This window comes from Chiloscyllium plagiosum, chromosome 21 (assembly GCF_004010195.1).
Source record: "Chiloscyllium plagiosum isolate BGI_BamShark_2017 chromosome 21, ASM401019v2, whole genome shotgun sequence".
Taxonomy (NCBI): domain Eukaryota; kingdom Metazoa; phylum Chordata; class Chondrichthyes; order Orectolobiformes; family Hemiscylliidae; genus Chiloscyllium; species Chiloscyllium plagiosum.
Window position 1 is genome coordinate 16505875 of NC_057730.1, and position 20961 is coordinate 16526835.

General features: G+C 39.4%; 1 protein-coding gene across 1 annotated transcript in view; it reads left to right on the forward strand.

Moving 5' to 3' along the window:
• Positions 1-17353, forward strand: part of LOC122560572 (arf-GAP with dual PH domain-containing protein 1-like) — a 128281-nt gene extending 110928 nt beyond the window's left edge. Inside the window, exons 6-11 of the mRNA XM_043711333.1 lie at positions 340-486; positions 1953-2036; positions 4776-4838; positions 11502-11573; positions 14263-14491; positions 16236-17353. Of these exons, the coding sequence (XP_043567268.1) occupies positions 340-486; positions 1953-2036; positions 4776-4838; positions 11502-11573; positions 14263-14491; positions 16236-16264 (624 nt within the window). The 3' untranslated portion in view covers positions 16265-17353. The remainder of the gene's footprint in view (positions 1-339; positions 487-1952; positions 2037-4775; positions 4839-11501; positions 11574-14262; positions 14492-16235) is intronic.
• The last annotated feature ends 3608 nt before the right edge of the window (positions 17354-20961 follow it).

Genomic DNA, 20961 nt, shown 5'->3' on the forward strand with positions numbered 1-20961 from the left:
AGAAATACTCCTGGAGATTAATGTCAAGTTGCAACACTGTAGGAAAAATTGGGATAGTAAACAGTTTGAAACAAAAATCAAAAAGTTCTCGTTATGTGGCTAGCAACCCTCCCTGACTGGCCTTCAGAGTCCGGGATATGGATGTACATTGATCATTTTCTTTTGAACACGTTTGTTTATTAGTAGTAAAGATATTGGTGATCTGAAGAGAAGAGCTGTTTGTCTGTGCTGAAGTGGAAGGAGGATGTTTTGATGATATTGCCAGGTGTAGATGCAACCAGGAGTTGGCAACTCTCCACCCTTCAGTTTGGCTCACCTTTTGCTTTCTCTATTTCCCAGGCGAAAGATCCAAAAGCTGTTCTGAGGCTGGAACAAATCAATGCCACTTTTCAACCGACAAAAATTGGGAATCCAAATGGATTACAAATTACTTACTTAAAAGACAACAGTACCAGGAATATATTCGTCTATCACGAAGATGGAAAGGTGAGATTATGCAAACTGAAGTAACTATTTCAAAATGGATGTAGCGTGTTACTGAGGGTTGTTTTATTTTCAAAGCAAGGGGAAACAAGATAGTGTGCATTTTATTTAAACTGTGGTCCTTATTTTTAAAACAAATAGATACAGACAGCACTCAGTCTGGCCGTTGGTGGTCTGTGGTCTTTAATTATGTTTTATGTCTCAGTTCAGTGACGCACGAGTTGGTGTTCTTGAACTGCTTCTTTTTTTCATGGAGTTGCTGCTGTTTTAATTGCTGGTTTCAAGACATGGCAAAACATACGTGCGATTTTCCATCGTTGGCAGCCAGGACATTTAAAGCAGGCTGACTTTTAATGGATTAATATTGATGGCGTCATAGCCATTTTGAAAATGGCATTGATCACTTCACCAAGTTGTAATACCGGTGCTGCCATTTTAAATATGCAGTACTGCCTCTGTACTCCGTTGAAATATCAGTGTAGGATCTGTGCTACGTGCAACCTAACCATCCCTGCTTTTCTTTAAAATATTATGGGATCTTTCACATCCACAGAGGTTTAATATCTCTTTTTAATATCATACTTGGTGGCTCAATGGTTAGCACTGCAGCCTCACAGCACCAGGGACCCAGGTTTGATTCCAGCCTCGGGCGACTGTCTGAGTGGAGTTTGCACATTCTTCCCATGTCTGCGTGGGTTTCCTCTGGGTACTCTGGTTTCCTCCCACAGTCCAGGTTAGGTGAATTGGCCATGCTAAATTGCCCATCGTGTTCAGGGATGTGTAGATTAGGTGCATTAGTCAGGGGTAAGTATAGAGTGATAGGTATGGGAATAGGTCTGGGTAGGTTACTCATTGGAGGGTCAGACGCATTGGGCTGAAGGGCCTGTTTCCACACTATAGGGATTCTATGTTGGGATTCTATGATCTTACTGCACAGATTGGAATTTCTGGCAGTGCAATCCCTCAGTTCTGCACTGGGAGTGTCAGCATAGACTTTTTCTCAAGCCCTGGCATGGGACCTTTCGAAAATGACCTTGGTTGTGAGTTACTGAGCCATGGCTCATACCTAATGAGCTACAAATTGCTGAACTGTGTAGGTTTTACACAATTCAAAGTCCACATTACATTTTGTTATGGGCTAAATGTTCAGAACTCTTTGTTCCATGTCTCCCTCATACATGCACCTGATAAAATGACAATGCACCCAACACCTTCAAGACATTAACCTACTTCTAATTCAGTAACAAATGCAAAATGCATCAAATTCAAAACACAATGCCTGTATTTATTTAAAACTACAGTAATAGTTTAAACATAAGCTATCAAATGTATAGCATCAGTCAATTTGTTGGCCAGCAGATATGTGGAATTGGTTATTTGCTTAAACAAATTTAGTGTCGGTCATTTGCCTGACCATCAGTGGTTATTTTTAAAAGGATTTTTACTAATTCTTTCTCATTTATAAACAGGAAATAGTTGACTGGTTCAATGCAATCCGAGCAGCACGTTTCCATTACTTACAAGTGGCATTCCCTGGAGCTAGTGATGCTGATGTGAGTCCAATTATATATTTAAATTCTTACCCAGAGAATGGTTAGTATGTGGAAATTGTTGCCAGAGATTGAGATGAATAGCTTAGATTCCTTTAAGGGGAAGTGGAATAAACACATGAAAGAGAAAGAAGTTGGAAGATGGGGTTTGATTAAATGGTGTGAGAGGAGGCATCTGTAGTTTCTCCCTCTCTCTCTCCCCATTGAATTAATGTATTGCTTTTCTATTTTTCCTATCAAATGGATAACCTTGCATTTTCCACACATTGTACTCCAACTGCCAGATTTTATCCATTCATTCAACCTACTAATATACTCTGTGTCTTCCTGGCTACATGTTTTTCCATCTCTCTTTTACATTGACCGTACGTTTAACTACAATACACGTGATCCCTATGGCCATATCAGTAACTTTAATCAGGCCTCTTAATGAATGTACAGTGTTTGGAAATTAAATGCAATGTATCTACTGGTTCCTTTTTATCTACACTGGCTATTATAACCTCCATCAACTTTAACAGATTTGTCAAAAATATTTCCTATTCAAAAAGCATCAACTTAGGCTGAATGACCTATTTCTATGCTGTAAATCCGATGTCATTTTCAATTAATTTAACTTGCAAAAGTTGGATTATTTTCCTGCTTTACAGTTTGCTGTTAAAGCCATTTCCTTCATCACCAATTTACTTACAGGGTCTAAAATGGAATAAACTGATAGTGCAGGTGCAGTGATTTTGTACAGCAATTTGTCTCAATCTCCAGAGACATCAGCAACTTTGAGAGTTACTTGATGATGTCACTATGCTCACTGAAAATCAAGGGTGATCCAGGTTTCACAGAAGTCAGTTAACCTGCAAGCTCTCCTCCTAGTCCCATACCATCCTGACTTTGAAATATATCATCCATTCCTTCATTGCCACTGGGTCAAAGTCCTGGAACGCCTTATCCAACAATCGGTATCGGGGTACCAACAGCACAGGGTTCAAGATTGCAGATCATCACCTTGTTAAAGGTAAGTAGGGTTGGGCAATAGATACCAACAACTTGGAATGAATTAAAAACAGGTTTTCTGCTGCTTCAATATGAAGGCTTCAGTGCAGTGGTGTAAATTATTGATGGGAGTAAGAGGTCATATATTCTGAGCCATTTAACTGCCCAATCAGGCTACAGTTAGCCAGAGTTTTGGCTGATGAGGGAGTTCGTTAGGTTTAGCTGCAGGCAGTTGAGACTGAGATGCAACACTGAAAGGTTACATGGATCCACCAAGTTGCTGAATTCCTTGCTGCTTTTTCTTGACAACGAACAGGGAGACTTGGAGACAGCTGGAAGTATTGTGCAGCTTGGGCAACTTGACCCATGTAAATAACCTTATGATAAATTGAATAAGAATGTGAGTAATAAGAGCCAGTCTCTTGCCCCTGCATTGCTATTCAGTAAGATCTTCAATCTCAGCTTCACTTTCTGCTGTATCTCACCACAATCTCAGTAGTGAATGAATCCGGCGATCGAGTATTCATTGTCCCCTGCAATACAGAATTTTAAAGATTCACAAACCTGTGAGTGAAGGCATTTCTTTTCACCTTAGCTTTAAGTGCCTGACCTGCTTAGGCTGAAATATTGATCACCAATTCAAAACACTACAGACAGGGGAAATAGTCTCCTAGCATCTACCTCACAGAATGGTACAGGGATCAGTTTTCTCTTATTTACTCATGAAATGTGGGTGTTGCTGGCTGTGCCAGCATTTATTGCCTGTCCCTCATTGCTTTTGTGTAGGTGTTACTGAGCTGCCTTCTTGAATCCCACAATTCCTAGATAGACTCACAGTACTGTTGGAGAGGGAGTTCCAGTATTTTGACCCAATGACACAGAAGAAATAGCGATATATTCCCAAGTCAGGATGCTGAGTGGCTTGGAAGGGCAGCGACACGTGGTGTGCCCCATATATTTGCTGTCCTTGACCTTGTCCTCGATGGAGTGGTTATGGGTTTGGAATATTCTGTCGAAGGGTCTCAGGTGTGTTTCTGCAGTGTATCTTGTAGATAGATGAGCATTGAGGGAGTGAATGTTTTTGGAAGTGATGCCAATCAAGTGCGCTGCTTCGTTCTGAATGGTGTCAAGCTTGAATGTTGTTGGAGCTGTATCTATTCAGACAAATGGGGAGCACTCCTTCACGCTCCTGACATGTGACTTGAAGGTGGTTGACAGGTTTTGGAAAGTCAGGAGGTGAGTTAAAGAATACAGGATTTCTAGCCTGTGACCTGTTCTTGTAGCCATAGTATTTATATGGTGAGTCCAGCTCAGTTTCTGGTCACTGGTAACCTGAGAATTTTGGTAGTGGGACGATTCGGTGATAGTAATACCACTGATGCTGATGGATGGTGATTAGATTCTCTCTTGTTATTACCTGGCACTGTACGGCACATATGTTATCTGCCATTTTTCAGTTGAGTTGATTGATAGCCTTGACATCATCTGCTGAAGGCAGATTATCAGTATTCCCAGAGCTGTTATTTGATTGGAACTTTGCTCCACAACACAAAATCTTGATAATGCTCTTCCTCTTCTGTACCTTTCCTGTCTCCAGTTACTAACACTATCGGAAAGGGGTCAACAGCTTCTCAATTGGATCTAGCTATGTCACCCAGCTTTAATTCCAGCCCTTGGTTTGAACTGGGGATGTAATTCTGCCGTGTGTCCTGAGAAAATATTAACAGCAACACTTTTTCCTTTGTATCTCAGCTGGTACCAAAACTAACGAGAAATTACGGTAAAGAGGGATATATGGAGAAGACTGGTCCAAAGGTCAGTAAGACTTTTGCATATTTTTCAATATTTTTTCAATAATTTATTTATCTAAGAAATCTTTACAGTTTGTAAACAAGCTTCATAATATTTACATATTAAATGCTTCAGTTATCATCTCTCCATTGTTATGATCCCAGCTGATGCCAGTAGTGGACTAGTCAGATCCCAAATTAAGACCTGGCTTGATAGATTGTAAGTTTTATTTTGCAGCTTGTTACTGTGCTGGTCAGTCACTGTACATATTCACAAAGAGACTGGCAATGTACTTTGAACACAAGATTGTAAAAGTTCATTACACAAAAAAAGAAAAAGAATTGTATTACAATTACAACAATTAGTCAAATTCCAGAAATAAAGATTAAACACTTTCACCCTCAATAATAACTTCACTAACACCTGGACCTCAGTGAAAGGTACCTAATTTCAACTTTTAAAGTTCCTTGTTCAGTTTGCACAGCTCCATCCACTCCTTCTCAGGAACTGTAGCAATTCATTAGCTGCTACTTATTTAGTTAGTGTCACTTCCTGAAATCCTTAAACAGGATTCTAGCACAATTCATATTTCTTAACATGGTTTCATTAATCTACTCTTCCAAAGCCTTCACTTTCTAGAGTTTTTCTCCTAATGACTTTTAAACCACAAGTTTTCGCTAAACTGCTTTTGGAGGTGGCTAAGGTAACAGCACCTTTTGCTGCCACAGACCTGCTCTCTCTATCCTTCTGGATGGTTCTCCCTTGAGAAAAAGGAAATTAGTTTTTGTCTCTACAACAGCCCAATATTTTTAAATTGTCTTTTATGCTTTTTTCTAAAGCACTGTTCACCTTGAGGTTTTCTGTTTAGAGGGTCTCAGTTAAACACATTTCTGGATAACCCTTTGCCATCTGGAACTCAAAAATAAAACTAAACGTTGTCTTTCTTAATGCATACAATATAGAAATACCTATCAAACTTATAGCAATACATGATTCTCTCTATATTTGAACTGAGTTTCCAGTTAATATCAATATAGAATGAACCTTCATCACTTCATGAAGTCATAGAACCACAGGCATAGAGATGTACAACACAGAAACGGATCTTTCAGTCCAACCTGTTCATGCCGATCAGATATCCTAACCTAATCTAGTCCCATTTGCCAGCACTTAGCCCATATCCCTCCAAACCCTTGGTATTCATACACATCCAGATGTCTTTTAAATGTTGCATTTGTACCAGCCTCCATCACTTCCTCTGGCAGCTCTTTCCATACACACACCATCCTTGCGTGAAAAAGTTGCCCCTTAGGTCCCTTTTATATCTTTCCCCTCTCACCCTAGACCTATGCACTCTAGTTCTGGACTCCCCCACCCCAGGGAAAAGACATTGTTGATTTATCCTATCCATGCCCTTCATGATTTCATAAACCGCTATGAGGTCACCTCTCAGCCTTCGATGCTCTAGGGAAAACAACCCCAGCCTATTCAACCTCTCCCTATAGCTCAAATCCTCCAACTCTGGCAACATCCTTGTAAATCTTTTCTGAACCCTTTCAAGTTTCACAATATCCTTCCAATAGGAAGGAGACCAGAATTGCATGCAATATTCCAAAAGTGTCCTAACCAATGTCCTGTACAGCCACAACATGACCTCCCAACTCCTGTACTCAATACTCTGACCAATAAAGGAAAGCATACCAAGCACCTTCTTCACTATCCTATCTATCCGCGATTCTTGATAATGCTCTTCCTCTTCTGTACCTTTCCTGTCCACTGAGCTACCCATTACCATCTCCATATTGGTACCAATTTAACCAGCCTTAAGTCTACTGGCACCTCACCTGTGACTATCGATGATACAAATATCTCAGCAAGGGCCCAGCAATCACTTCCCTCGCTTCCCAGAGTTCTAGGGCACACCTCATTAGGTCCTGGGGATTTATCCATCTTTATGCGTTTCAAGATATCCAGCACTTCCTCCTCTGTAATATGGACGTTTTTCAAGATGTCACCATCTATTTCCCCACATTCTATATCTTCCATGTCCTTCTCCACAGTAAACACTGATGCAAAATACTTATTTAGTATCTCCCCTCTCCTGCAGCTCCACACAAAGGCTGCCTTGCTGGTCTTTAAAGGGCCCTATCCGCTCCCTAGTTACCCTTTTAAATATGGATCTCTTGTGTAGATCCCAAGTTAGTCAATCTGACTTCATCCATCCGGAAAATCACATCTGATCTCATCTAAGGTTCTCCTCCATTGATTTCCTAGAAAGACAGTGCTGAGGGTCGACAGCTCTTTATGAGGATGTCTCCCTTCCATCTTTTCCAAATATTTCTTTTACCGGCTTTAAATTCTCGCACTTCTTCCAGGCAGTCTACAGATGTGAAGTCCTGTTTAAGGTTAACCTCTTCCCAGGCCACTCAGTGTTTGAATCCTCAGTTTGAATTGAAAATGCTCAAAGTGTGACACAGTCAAATGGTATATTTGTACAAGATTACCTCTTGCGGGCCAGGGAGAGAAAGCATGAACCTTGTTGATTCTCCTGTTTCCAAGGTCATTATTGCGCCACCCCCCATCCCAGGGGCTGACTCCACCAATGGCAACTTAGTCAATGCAGCCATTTACCTTTCCACCTGCTCCTCCAATCACAAGTGAGCCCAGAGATAAAAATAGAAGTTGCTGGAAAAGCTCAGCAAGTCCGGTAACATCTGTGGGGAGAAATCAGAGTTAATGTTTTGGTTAGATCTGACTCTTCCTCAGAACTGAGCCCAGTAACAGCAAATGCAAGTGAGAACCAGCTTGTGATTGGAGGAACAGCAGAGACATGGGCTTTCTGATTGGAGGAGCACAACAGATGGATTGGAGGAGCCCCAGAGTTGTGGGCTGAGGAAGGGTCCTGATGTTTAGCATGAAGTGTACCTCCCTTGTCCTTAGTCCTGATCCGCTCACCTGGTGTTTTCTGGATTAATTAATTACAGGGTCTTATTTGATTGGAGTGCCCGGGATACAGGTGGTTAGAGGAGTTGGTTAAATGATAAAACTTTCATGAACACACCCAGCTTTCATTGGAAATCTTGTCCCTCAGCTGCCTTCCTTCCTACTAAAAAAACTCCAGCGTCTCTATTTAGGTTTTAATGATTGCTTTGACCTCGAGACCAGCTTCATGTTATGAGTGTTCACTGCTTTGTATCATAAACATAGTTTTCTGGTTGTAGTCTGACCAGAGCCTTGTATCATGAAGCAATCTATTTCCCTTTAAAGATGCTACATGAGTAAAAGTTGGTGTTGTCTCAGTGATTTTGGTGAAATGCTAAATCAATTAAAACATGGCAAAAATCCTTTCTACTTCACAAGGACAACTTGCAGTTATTTAGCATCACGCTCAATCTGCCATTATAAACCTCCCTGTGGTTACATTGACCAGAAACTCAACTGGACTTTCCACATAAATACAGTGCTTACAAGAGCAGGTCAGAGGCTAGGAATACTGTGGCAAGTAACTCACCCCTTGACTCCCCAAAGTCTGTCCAAGGCACAGGTCAGGAATGTGATGGAATACTCCAGATGGGTGCAGCTCTACCAATGCTCAAGAAACATGACACCATTCAGGACAAAGCAGTCCATTTGACTGGCACCACCATCAACATTTACTCCTTTTATCACTGACGCAGTGTGTATCATCTACAAGATGTGCTGTGAAAACTCACCAAACTTCCTTTGAAAGCATCCTCAAACCTGTGACCTCTACCAGCCAGAAGGACAAGGGCGGCAGATGCAGGGAAGAAAGTTCTCCTCCAAGCCCTACCTTCCTTGGAAATATATTGCTGGTTTCTTCAGTATCGCTGGGTCAAAACACTGGAACTCCTTTCCTAAGGACATTGTGGGCCGACCTACACCCAAGAACTGCAGCAGTGCAGGAAGGCAGCTCACCACCACCTTCTGTCGGGCAGCTAGGAGTAGACAAAAATCTAGTGATGCCCATATCTCATGACTGAATTTTTAAAAATGTTGTGAAATGTCACAAGCTGATTTCTGAGACCATTATCAGACTGAACTTTATACTGAGCCACATAGAGGTATTAGGTCCATCATTACTACACCACCCATTGTATATGTACAAGGCTCACAGTTGTGATATCCTATGACAAAGTCATTATTTTGTGAGGAAGGAAAGCATTTCTTCACAGGCATGGAATCAGTATTTTTGTTTCAAAAGAATTCCTCATTTCTTTTTTTCACTAATTATCTTTACGAGGTTAAAAATCACACAACACCAGGTTATAGTCCAACAGGTTTAATTGGAAGCACTAGCTTTCAGAGTGCCGCTCCTTCATCAGGTGGTTGTGGAGGACGCAATTGTAAAGCACAGAATTTATTAGATTAGATTACTTACAGTGTGGAAACAGGCCCTTCGGCCCAACAAGTCCACACCGACCCGCCGAAGCACAACCCACCCATTCCCCTACATTTACCCCTTTACCTAACACTATGGGCAATTTAACATGGCCAATTCACCTGACCTGCACATCTTTGGACTGTGGGAGGAAACCGGAGCACCCGGAGGAAACCCACGCAGACACGGGGAGAATGTGCAAACTCCACACAGTCAGTCGCCTGAGGTGGGAATTGAACCCGGGTCTCTGGCGCTGTGAGGTAGCAGTGCTAACCACTAGCAAAAGTTTACAGTGTGATGTAACTGAAATTATACATTGAAAAATACCTTGATTGTCTATTGTGTGATATTTAACTTTGTACACCCCAGTCCAACACCGGCATCTCCAAATCATATCTTTACAAGGTTACTCAGAATGATTTGGCAACCCTTCAGACAACCACTTGATGAGAAGTTGAACTCTCAGCCTCTGTAACTGAATCAACAAATCATCAAGCTCAGCCAACATCTCTTCCAGTCTGCTATCTCCCCCTGCTGGCAGGTGTGGTTGAAGCACCCAAATTCAACAGCAGTTTCATGATTGCAGTCAGACCTGAACCCAGTTTCTGAAAGCCAATTCCACGTTTATCGGATAATCCCAAAATTTTGGACTCCCAACTTTTAACCCAATGCTATTCAGCAAGTCCCGGTTATTTTCACTTTGCATTCTGAAACCACAGTCTTTGTTGAGTGACATATCTGTAGACAGCTTCCCACCATAGCAACACTGTTGCTGCATTGTGGTTAAACATTCATTAATATTGTCTGTCTGCTTCCTTCACTGTCAGGTTCTTACTGTTCTGTTGGTAGTCCTTCCAATGGTGAATATTCTCCAACTCTCCTGCTAACATCTCCAAACAGTACGGATAGAAGCAAAATAGGAGAGACCAGGATAGGCATATCACCTGACCGGTTTCTATAAGCCACTCCTTATCAGGGAAAAATCTTCCACAAAACTTTCTTAGCTGGACACAATCTTCATTTAGTGATCAAAACATGTGCTACAAAAAAAAATCATTATTGTTCAATGGATGGCAGTAGCTCTTAAACAAGGCTGCTGATAGACATAGCACAATATTTTCAGCGTTATTTTAGTGGAGTCTCTTTTGCTCAGCAATCTGATTTGAGGTGCATTGGTTTTATTAAGATTGTTTGGGTTGTCTCAATCTACTGATTTGAAAGTCCTGAATAAAATTTAATAATTTTGAACATTAACCTGAAATTCTATGATTTCCTAGAACCACATTTTCCTTGTCTCAGGCAAATTAGTACTTGCCCCCAAAAGGAGGGTAAGTGAATATAGAGAGAGAAGAATGCCCACTAGATAAAAATGAGTAGAAGGAGTCTGCAAATTTTGGGATGGAGCAGTCAGGAGGTTTTTACCCTAAGGACCTATGCACATTATTATTCACCACCTTAATTACTGATTCCCTCCACCGGTACAGTGGCTGCAGAGTGTACCAAATTATTTTTTCTTTATTCTTTCATGGGATGTGGGCATGGCTGGCAATTTGTTGCCCACTCCTCATTTCCCTTGAATGGAGTGATTTGCTAGAGCTATTTCAGAGGGCAGTTAAGAGTCAACCACATTGCTGTGGGTCTGGAATCGCATGTAGGCCACACCAGGTAAAAACGGCAGATTTCCTTAAAGATGCATTGCAGAAAATTGCTTACAGTGCTTCAGCAGTATGTCCAAAGCCACCTAGATGGACAAAATCAGCAGATAACACTTGCAGCTGTCTCTTTCCTCTCCAAGTTATATATTTTATATCTCTTGTTCCTTCTTTCTCTGTTGCTGGGTCAAAATACTGGAACTCCCTTTCTATCAGTGCTGTGATGTCCATGCACCACATGGACTGCAGCCATTCAAGAAAGTGACTAACCACCACGACTTTCTTAAAGCAGTTAGGGATTGGCAATGAATGTCAAGAATGAACTTTGAAATCAAATGCAAGAAGAATCTCATTAAACAGTGTATGGATCCTTGACATAAACAAGATCACAGGTAATGATCAGTTTGAATTTGCATATTTGTAAAGTAAATTGCCCTGATTATTTTTCATGCCAGTTTGTTCTGCTTGAAAGCTTTTCAGTCATTCCTTTTTCTGCTTCAAAACTTCCTGCGGACGTGCTGTTAAGTGTTAAATGACTTGTTGTGATTGAAAAATGACTATACATTTATCTTACAGAACTAGCTTTCATCCTTTTTTTTGCATCTGTGCTCCTAATCTTGTTCTGTGTTTCCTCAGCAAACTGAGGGGTTTAAGAAACGATGGTTCACGTTAGATGACAGGAGGCTGATGTATTTCAAAGACCCACTGGTAGGCACAGAACACATGTATTCGTTTCTTACTTTCGGGAAATTGACATGTTTCTTTTTCTTAAAAGCTCAAAGCATAATCTCTTATTGGCCAACCCTGGAACTGGATTCCTCCAATTCCATTGCTAGCAAATGTCATTTTTTAATTCATGAAACAAATATGAATGTTCTACCATGTTGTTAAAAAAAGTGACAATTTTATCCATTTCAAGTGCAAACTGACTGAAAAGGGGGATAAGTCTAAGTAAATTACATTTAAAATCAAAACAATTTATATGTACACAAGTACCTAGCACACTTAGTCTTTGAGGGCCAATAACCTCCAGTCGATTGTTAAGTACATAATGGGAAATCCATGGGAAGAAATTGGTCTTCACCAGCAGTAATGATTCCTTGGCACTGAACATTCTTTTTCTGTCTGGGAAAGTAGATACAATGTACAATATGCTGCCAGTACACCATGAGATCCACTTCTCCCCCAACCCGTTGTTTATTCTGACCCAGCTTGCTAACAAATCCAGCTGAATGAATTTCATTGCCATATCTATAAGTAGCAGTTTGGTCAATGTGTATTTTTGTAGTTAAACTCAAAAAGGCAGCATCAGGGAAAATGGCCTCAGAATATCCTTTCAGATATGAGATTAAACACAGAGGATGGTCTCTAAATGTGAAAGAGTCTATGTTGTTGCATTTTGATTGCGGCCACTTGCAGATAACAAAATGATTGGTATTCGATTGTATGACATTACTTCCATGGTCTGAACGTGTAACTGTAGAACTGTTTGTTAAAGGTAACAAATGCCATTGAAGGAACCTTTTAGTAATTAAATAGTTAAATTGTTGCAGTGTACCACCATGGTAAAAAAAAACTGACCATCTACTTTAAAATTCAGGGAAAAGTTAATTTGTTTTAATGTGCAATAGTGAAGGATTCCTCTTTCCCTTTGCTGTCCCTTTCCATAGAACTACAACAACTGGCACCTAGTCAGCATCTTCAATGTAGAGAAACATCGCAAAGCATTTACCGTAACTAAAAATATCAGTCATGATTTGGAGATGCCAGTGTTGGACTGGGGTGCACAAAGTTAAAAATCACACCAGGTTATAGTGCAACAGGTTTAATTGGAAGCACTAGTTTTTGGAGTGCCGCTTCTTCATCAGGTGATTGTGGACAAAAATATCAGGGTATCAAGCCAGAGGAGGACAGATGTTTGGGGATTGGGGGACATTTTTGTTTTGATTTATTATTGTCACATGTACCTAAATACAGTGAAAAGTTTTGTTTGCATCCGGTACAGGCAGACTTTACAAAGTACATTAGGTTAATAGGCAGATTTGAAAATACAATGTCATCTGTAGTAAAGGTGCATATAGAGCAAGATCAACATTAAATTTAAAAGTTGAGAGGTCCATTCAGAAATTTTATAACAGAGGGTAAGAAGCTGTTTTGAATCTGTTGGTAATTGTGTAAATATGGCGGGGGGGGGGAGGAAATGGATGGTGTGGTTGTGGTACTCAGAATGACAAGATGTGAGAGAGAAGCAAATTCAGGAGCTTGCCACACATGAGGCTGACGACACCATTGTTAATAATGGAGACTAGGAGATGAAATTGTGAAAGAAAGGCAGAGGACTGGAGGTGGTGTTGGGGGAGGGAGACAGACTTAAGCGTTAGATGATTCATGATTAGAGTTTATGATCCATGTCTCTTCATGTTCTTATCAAAATAAAAATCTATCAATATTGCACGTTCTCCCCGTGTCTGTGTGGGTTTCCTCCGGGTGCTCCGGTTTCCTCCCACCATCCAAAGATGTGCAGGGTCAGGTGAATTGGCCATACTAAATTGCCTGTAGTGTTAGGTAAGGGGTAAATGTAGGGGTATGGGTGGGTTTCGCTTCGGCGGGTCGGTGTGGACTTATTGGGCCGAAGGGCCTGTTTCCACACTGTAATCTAATCTAAATTGGTCTCTGACATTTCTCTTGAACTGCAGCATTCACAGCTTTTTACTAGAAATGATACAGAACTCCCTGATTTCACTGATGAATAGCCTGGCTCTAATTTTGAATGGAGGGAGGAAGGATTCCCAATTGATTCTGGGAACAGCTTTGGAAAGGATCAGGGTCAGCTACGTTGTTAATGCTCCCCACCTTCTGGCCCTAGATAAAATTCTCACTGACTATGATGAGAAAGAAAAATTTGCATTTTTAATACAGCTTTTGCATCCTGAAGGATGTCCCAAAGCACATCACAACCAGTGACACAAAGAATAGATGAAATGCAATGGTTAATTTGTGTATAGAAGGATCCCACAACCATGACAGTACCAGATAATCTTTTCCAATGATGTTTCTTGAGGGATACAAATCAGTCATAACGCTGGGGATAACTCTTTGATTTAATGTCTTATTTGATAGATAGAACCTCTAAGAGTGTAGTTCTCATTTAGTAACCCCCTGCACACAACAACTCAGATCTTTGTGTTTAAGGTCCTGGAGGGGCACCCATACTTAGAGGTGTGTGCGCTATCCACTACACCTCGGGTATAACTGACCATAACTGTAGGATTGTACCCTAGCAAGAATGGCCCACTCTTTCAAAATAGATCACCTTCTCTGGCCTCTTTCCTTTTAGACAGTGACGCAGAACAATGTTAATGAGAGAAGATAAACCATCCCCATTCTCTCATTGCAGGATGCCTTTGCTCGGGGTGAAGTATTCATCGGGAGTAAGGAAAATAGCTATAGTGTTTTAGACGGTCTTCCTCCATCAACCCAAGGGAATCATTGGCAATATGGAATTACCATAGTAACCCCTGACAGGAAGTTCTTGTTTGCATGTGAAACGGAGAGTGAACGTCGCATTTGGATGGAAGCCTTTCAGAAGGTTATTGACAGGGCAATGTTGCCCCAAGAGTACGCAGGTAAGGAACAAATGTCTTTGCGCAAAGTCATCTTCCTCATGTAGACAAAGAGAGTCTATAGTGTAATCAATAACAACCTGTGTCTATATAGCAAATTTATCATAATATAAAGTCTCAATGCACTTCACAGGGATGTTACCAAATAATATTTGGCATGGAGTTATATGAGGAGATGTTAGGAGGATCTGAAATCTGGTCAAAGATGTAGGTTTTAAGTAGACTGTCAAAGGAAAGTTGTCGAGGTTTAGGGAATGAACTCCAGAGTGTAGGCCCCAGGCAGCTGAAGATACAATCACTAGTGGCAAATCAATTAAAGTTGGGGATGCATATGTTTTCAAAATCTGAGCACAGCAGACATCTCAGAGGCTTGTCAGATGGAAGACGGTCACAGCGATAGAGAGGGGAAAAGCCATGGAGAGATTTGAAAATAAAGCTGAGAATTTTTAAAATTGGAGGCATTGCTTGATCAGGAGCCAGCAAACACAAAAGGTAAAGGGTGAAATATGCTCAAAATTCTGAATGCTGTCAATGCTTGGTACCAACACTAAGACTATCTTTCAATGCACATGATTTTGTGTAATTAGGATCAATCTGTCTGCCATCCCTCTGTGTAGCTCTGGAACCTCAATATCATTTAAAAAGGGCCATCATAAAGACAAATAATAAGACAATGCTGATTATCAGTCATGATGCATTTTTCTATGTGTAGAAAATCTGCTTTGGAATAATTCATTCAATTACTTGAGCATCAGTCAGTGTCCTATTCTTTGATAAAGATGCTTCATGCATTGAAATGAAAATTTGCCATAAAATCTATTTCTTTGAAGAATGGTTAAAACTCATGCAAACCATGACTGCATCTGTCTTGAAGAAGGGTTACACCTGAAACTTCTCCACCTCCTGATGCTGCATGGCCTGCTGTGTTCTTCCAGCCTCCTGCTTGCATCTATCTTGAAGCCATTAATATGTTTATTTTGTTTCTTTTTTTTAAGAATCTGAAACATTTTGCTGTTCTGGAATTTAATCTCTTTTAATGTGTGTGTTCTCCAGTAACAGGTCAGCGAAATTTGATAAGTTCCTGTTGGAGATTGCGATCATTAAACCCCTAAGTGGAATATCTTGGCTCATCTCCCTTTTCACATTTCCTGCAATTGTTTGAAATATTTTCTCTAAAACTTCAAGCTGATATATATAGGGGAAGAAATGAGACATCTCATTCATCAAAACACTAATTACCCCTTAATAAATCTTTAATATATGATTTCAAACAACAATATGGCTCAATCAATTTGCAAGGAATGAAACTTAACTGTTGACTAATTAAACTGCATACATAATCTCTATTGAGCAATGAACTTAAACAGACAGATTGAGGCAAAGAGAACAGTCCAATTAATTCATCATCAGCCTGTTGCAAAAATCACCCATGACAGCTTAATTGTGCCTTCATCATTTTGTCAATTAATCACCTGTCCCCCCCACCCCCCAATCCATCACTCTTTCCCCTTTCTTGATGTCCTTGTTGTTTTTTACCTGTTTTTTACCTGTTCAATCTAACATCATACAGTACTGACGAAAAGTTACGCAACTGAAGCATCAACTGAATCCCTCTCCATAGACACCACCATTTTCTGCTTTTAGGACAGGACATTATATATAATATTCTTTGAAATACTAAGTTTCTTTGTTGTCAAAAATGTATTTTCAACAACAATGACATCCTTCCTTTTGTCTTATTTTCCAGTGGAAGCACATTTTAAACACAAGCCGTAGAAGATCCTTGCTTTCTGAGGCTGTGGGCACATTAGGACTTCATCTGCTCGTCACTGTTCTTTTTCAAATATGGATTGTTCAGTGTTTGTGCAGCAGTCTGTTTCCCTCTCCTCCATCCCTGTGCCCCCCAAAACTCACTCCCTCCTCTCAACAACTACCATTGGTAGGGATGGGAAAGTGGGGTATAAGCACTTGAAGAAAATTAAACTGTAGCAAGAAAGTGAAGTTGAAAGTGATGTGCATGTCGCTAAATTGTAAAATCAGGAGCATGAATTTCACTTCAGCATTTGGGATGACTGTCAAAACATGGTTCAGTTCACAGTACAACACTGCATGAGTATTTCTATTTGTTAATATTTAACCACATTGTTTCCACTGCAGTAGGACACTATAAATACAGTGACATGAAAAGCTTAAGATTTTTTAAAATTCAATCTCATGTACCCACGTGTAATTGTCCATTGCTGGTCATATGCCAATTCTCTGTTCATCCACTTTGTTCTTGCAGTCTTCAAGCAACTGTACTTAAGTATAAAAAGTAAAAATTAAATTTAGCTGTACAGACTTTAATGAGCAGTGATTCTACATGATAAACTTTCTCAAATGTCCGTAAAGACTTTTTGTTTTAGTTGCAATTGTGACAACTGACTCACCTAGAAAACTTGAAATTTTTTTTATTTCTTGTGTGTATATTTTCTGTGGATTGTCAAACAAAAAATGCAAATACAGGTGTCAGTGAAGCTGAAAATACAGCCAGTACCTAGTCTCTCAGTGTACTGCTTTCTTCTGTACAAAATGTACAGCTTGAATTAAATTGTGTATCTAGGTGTTATCGAGGAGTGTGTTCTCAGAGATTTGTTCTCCATTTAAAGGAAATAATAATTAGCTTTTTCTGTACTGCTCAGCTTAAAGTTAAATTTTTGTGATATGTTGTGTTCCGTGATGTTTGTGCCAGATAATAGTGTAATATATAATTACCATGGTAAACAATGTAAAAAGCCTTCACTTTGCAACAATTCTTCCTAAATTTAATCTGCAGCTTTTTAATATGCATATTTTTTAAACTGACATAAAAAGATCTGAAATTTATTTTGCAAAGTTGTGAATTAATTCTTCCAATTAAACTACCAACCATATCAATCAATTTTCTTTTACCAGTGTGCAGTAACTTGATTACAGTAACATTAATATATTACACTAAATGCATTCTTTAAAGGTGTACCTCAAAAATGGGACCAATAATCTTTTCTGAGATCTAATCTCAACCCAACCATTAAGCATCCCTAAGGTACCTCAAATAATAACATCCAAAATATAGCATTTCTAATAATGTACAGCAAGCTTGTTACAGAATTTATTAAGTAAACATAGTTGTGTGATGGACTTTTTTTACAAAATGTCAGTGGAAATATGCTCTTATGATATGGTTGTTCCAATCTTCAAAGGGAAAGAGTATTGATATGAAAATTCCACTATAACAATTTGATAATGTGGAAAAGTGGATTATGTCAACTGACATAGAATGAAACTGTATCCCTGAGTGTCACTGAAAGCACACTAGGTAACTATATACTTCAGGAAACCAGCACATCAGGAGAGCAGATTTGAGATGAACCTCAGCAGATGTGTTAAGGCAAGAAGTAAATTAGGTGAAGGAAAAATAGTAATCTACATTATATTCTTTATTCCAAATACAGAATGAAGTTTTCAGAATCTAATATATTGCTATGTGCAATTTGCACTGTTTCAGCCTCCTCATTTTTGGTCACTTGTACCTCCCTGTATAGTTCAATGAATTCACAGCCAGTAATATCAAGAGATTGTAGCTGAAGAATCATGCATTGGAAGTAACACAACACCTGCATTTCGTTCCTTCCTTCTCTCGTAGTTATTGGGATTTTTGTAATTGGTCCAGATGGTCACTTACATATGGTTTTGGGAAATGTAAAGTGTTATGCTGCTAACAATTAAAATGAAGTACGCACTGGTAGCTAAAGAATAATAGAATTAATTTACTTAGTAAGTTTTAAGGTATCAAAAAAAAAGTGGATAACCAAAAATTAAGATACCAATGGTTACAAGGAAGAGTAAAATGAAGCATAGGATTAATTAAAGCATACATGTTCTCATGTCCATTCCATTTGTTATTTTAATATGGTGTGCATTTGATTATGGAAATTATGCATTATGTACAGTGGAGAATATGGTGCTGAAATGAAATACTTAAAGTTATCATGGTGTCCCAGATCAGACTTTGTATTTTGATTACTTTCAATTAAAAGGTCTTGATTGTGTTGCACAAATGAGACAAGTTGATTTGTGGTAATTGTCTGCTGTTCTTTCAGAACGTTTTATCATCTCCTTTTGGTGCAGAGTCTTTAAGTGTAAGGACGCTGTAGTAAAAACAGAAGTGTGGATTCCAAAGACATTTATTCTGTTTTCACAGTCACCAAAATATTTCTTTTGAGTAGTGTATTGGTTAATCAAGTGGAACACCATCACCTGCAAGTCATGCACCATCTTGGTGAGTTATATGACGGTCATTCCTTCATTTCAGATCACTGGATTAAAATCTTGGAATTGTCTAACTAGTGAGAGCACATTAACCAAACAGACTACAGAAATTCAAAGATACAGGTGACCACTACCTTCTCAGGGCAACAACAATAAATGAAAAATAAATGCTGGCTTTGGCAGCCACTCTGAAATCACACAAGTGGGCAGCACGGTGGCACAGTGCCAGAGACCCAGGTTCAATTCCTGCCTCAGGCAACTGTCTGTGTGGAGTTTGCACATTCTCCCCGTGTCCTTTGGGTGCTCCGCTTTCCTCCCACAGTCCAAAAATGTGCAGGTTAAGTGAATTGACCATGCTAAATTGCCCACAGTGTTAGGTGAAGGGGTAAATGTAGGGGAATGGGTCTGGGTGGGTTGCTCTTAGGAGGGTCAGTGTGGACTTGTTGAGCCGAAGAGCCTGCTTCCACACTAAGTAATCTAATCTAATCTAATCTGTAAGTAATCTAAAGTGATTTTTGTTTTTAAAATCCTGATTATTTACATTTTTTAAACCATTTAATACAGGGGCATTATTTCATCCTTACTTATACTAATGAAGTTTTTTTGCAGATTATCAGTGATTGTCTTTGTCCTTGTTGAAATGGGGATGTAAAATAATCTATGTCTTTTCAATCACTGAGTACGCATCAAGCAACCAGTCAGCACAAACTAAAAAATCTGACCAAAATCTTTTTGTCTGTCTCAAAATATGCAACTACAAATGAAATAATTACCAGCAGTTTTCAGGATCCAGTTGTCTCACTAGCTTTCTAAATGAAACTATTACAAACTAAGGGCTAACTCTCCCTAAAAGCTATTTAAAGATTGTCCAAACGCCTCATATATCTGAGTAATTTGGGACATGACCATTGGCAAGTTCAGCACATTTGGATGGACAAATGATTTTCACCTTTCTAGAATCTTCCATGTTTTGTTTTGGAGCAGTCTGCTGTAGTCTAATTCTGAATTTGAAGGCTAGTCAATTGGTCAGCAACTTTGTTATCATATATCATATGATGAGCATGATGAAAGAAAGTAAACTAAGATGGGGGTGGCGGGGGGGGTCATTGGTCTTCTTTCATCCAGTAATTCCTGTGTAGTCTGAAATGATGTGGTTTCAAATGCAGGTACTGAGTGGTGAAAAACACGATGTGTCCAATCCTGTCACTATTTCAGTTTCTTCCAAGTAAGAAATTGTTGTTTTATGGCCTTATGATACCCACATCAAATGAAGTATGAAAAAAACACATCATTGTTCATCTAGAGTTATGCTCTGCACCTGACTGCTGAACTTGCCCACTTGTCATTTACTGAAATGTAATCCAGTGTGTTTGAATTGACCAGCTAGGATAAAATACAAATCTTCATTGATTCTATAAATACTTAATGGCTACATGACTCCATTTAAATTGAAATAATGGGACTTTGAGAGTAGTGTTTTCACTTTGCTCCTTGAGGCAACATTGGTGGTAGTCTGCAGGGGTATTAGTGGGGAACAAGATACTACTGTTTGGTTATTCATTCATCTTTAGCAGGTATAGAACATGTGCCCTTACAAAAATATTATTTCTAAAATGATGTACAAAGGTTAACCAGTTAACTTGGGGCCCCAAATAACTGGACGAGAACGTGTTCCAACTGCATAGACAAATCAAGCCACAGTATTCAAGTAACAAAGCAATGAGCAAGACAGTGAACTATAAACTGCTTCTCTTTTTAAGATCGCCATTGTTATCTCCAGCCAGGATTCCAGAACTCCTCCCTCCCATGCACGAACCCTTTCTGATTCTTAGTTCAATCAATTATTGGACAAACTCACCTGGTCCACTGACGTACTTTAGGGAAGCAAAGCTACGACCAAATCTAATTTGGTCTACATTAGATTCCAGGCCAAAACAATGTAATTGATTATTAACTGTTCATGAGGGCAATTAGGGATGGGTAACAATTACTAGCTTTACCAGCAACACACAAATCATGAAATAATAAAAGGGAAAGTAATGTTGAAGTGCAAATTGTCAGCATGAAATTAATTAGAAACTAAGGCACCTCTCAATAAAAAGTAATGAAGTCTTCTGAAGTTTTGCCCTTCATTGTGTCAACTGTTTCCTGTTCAGGCAAATATTTAACAATTTGCATACCAT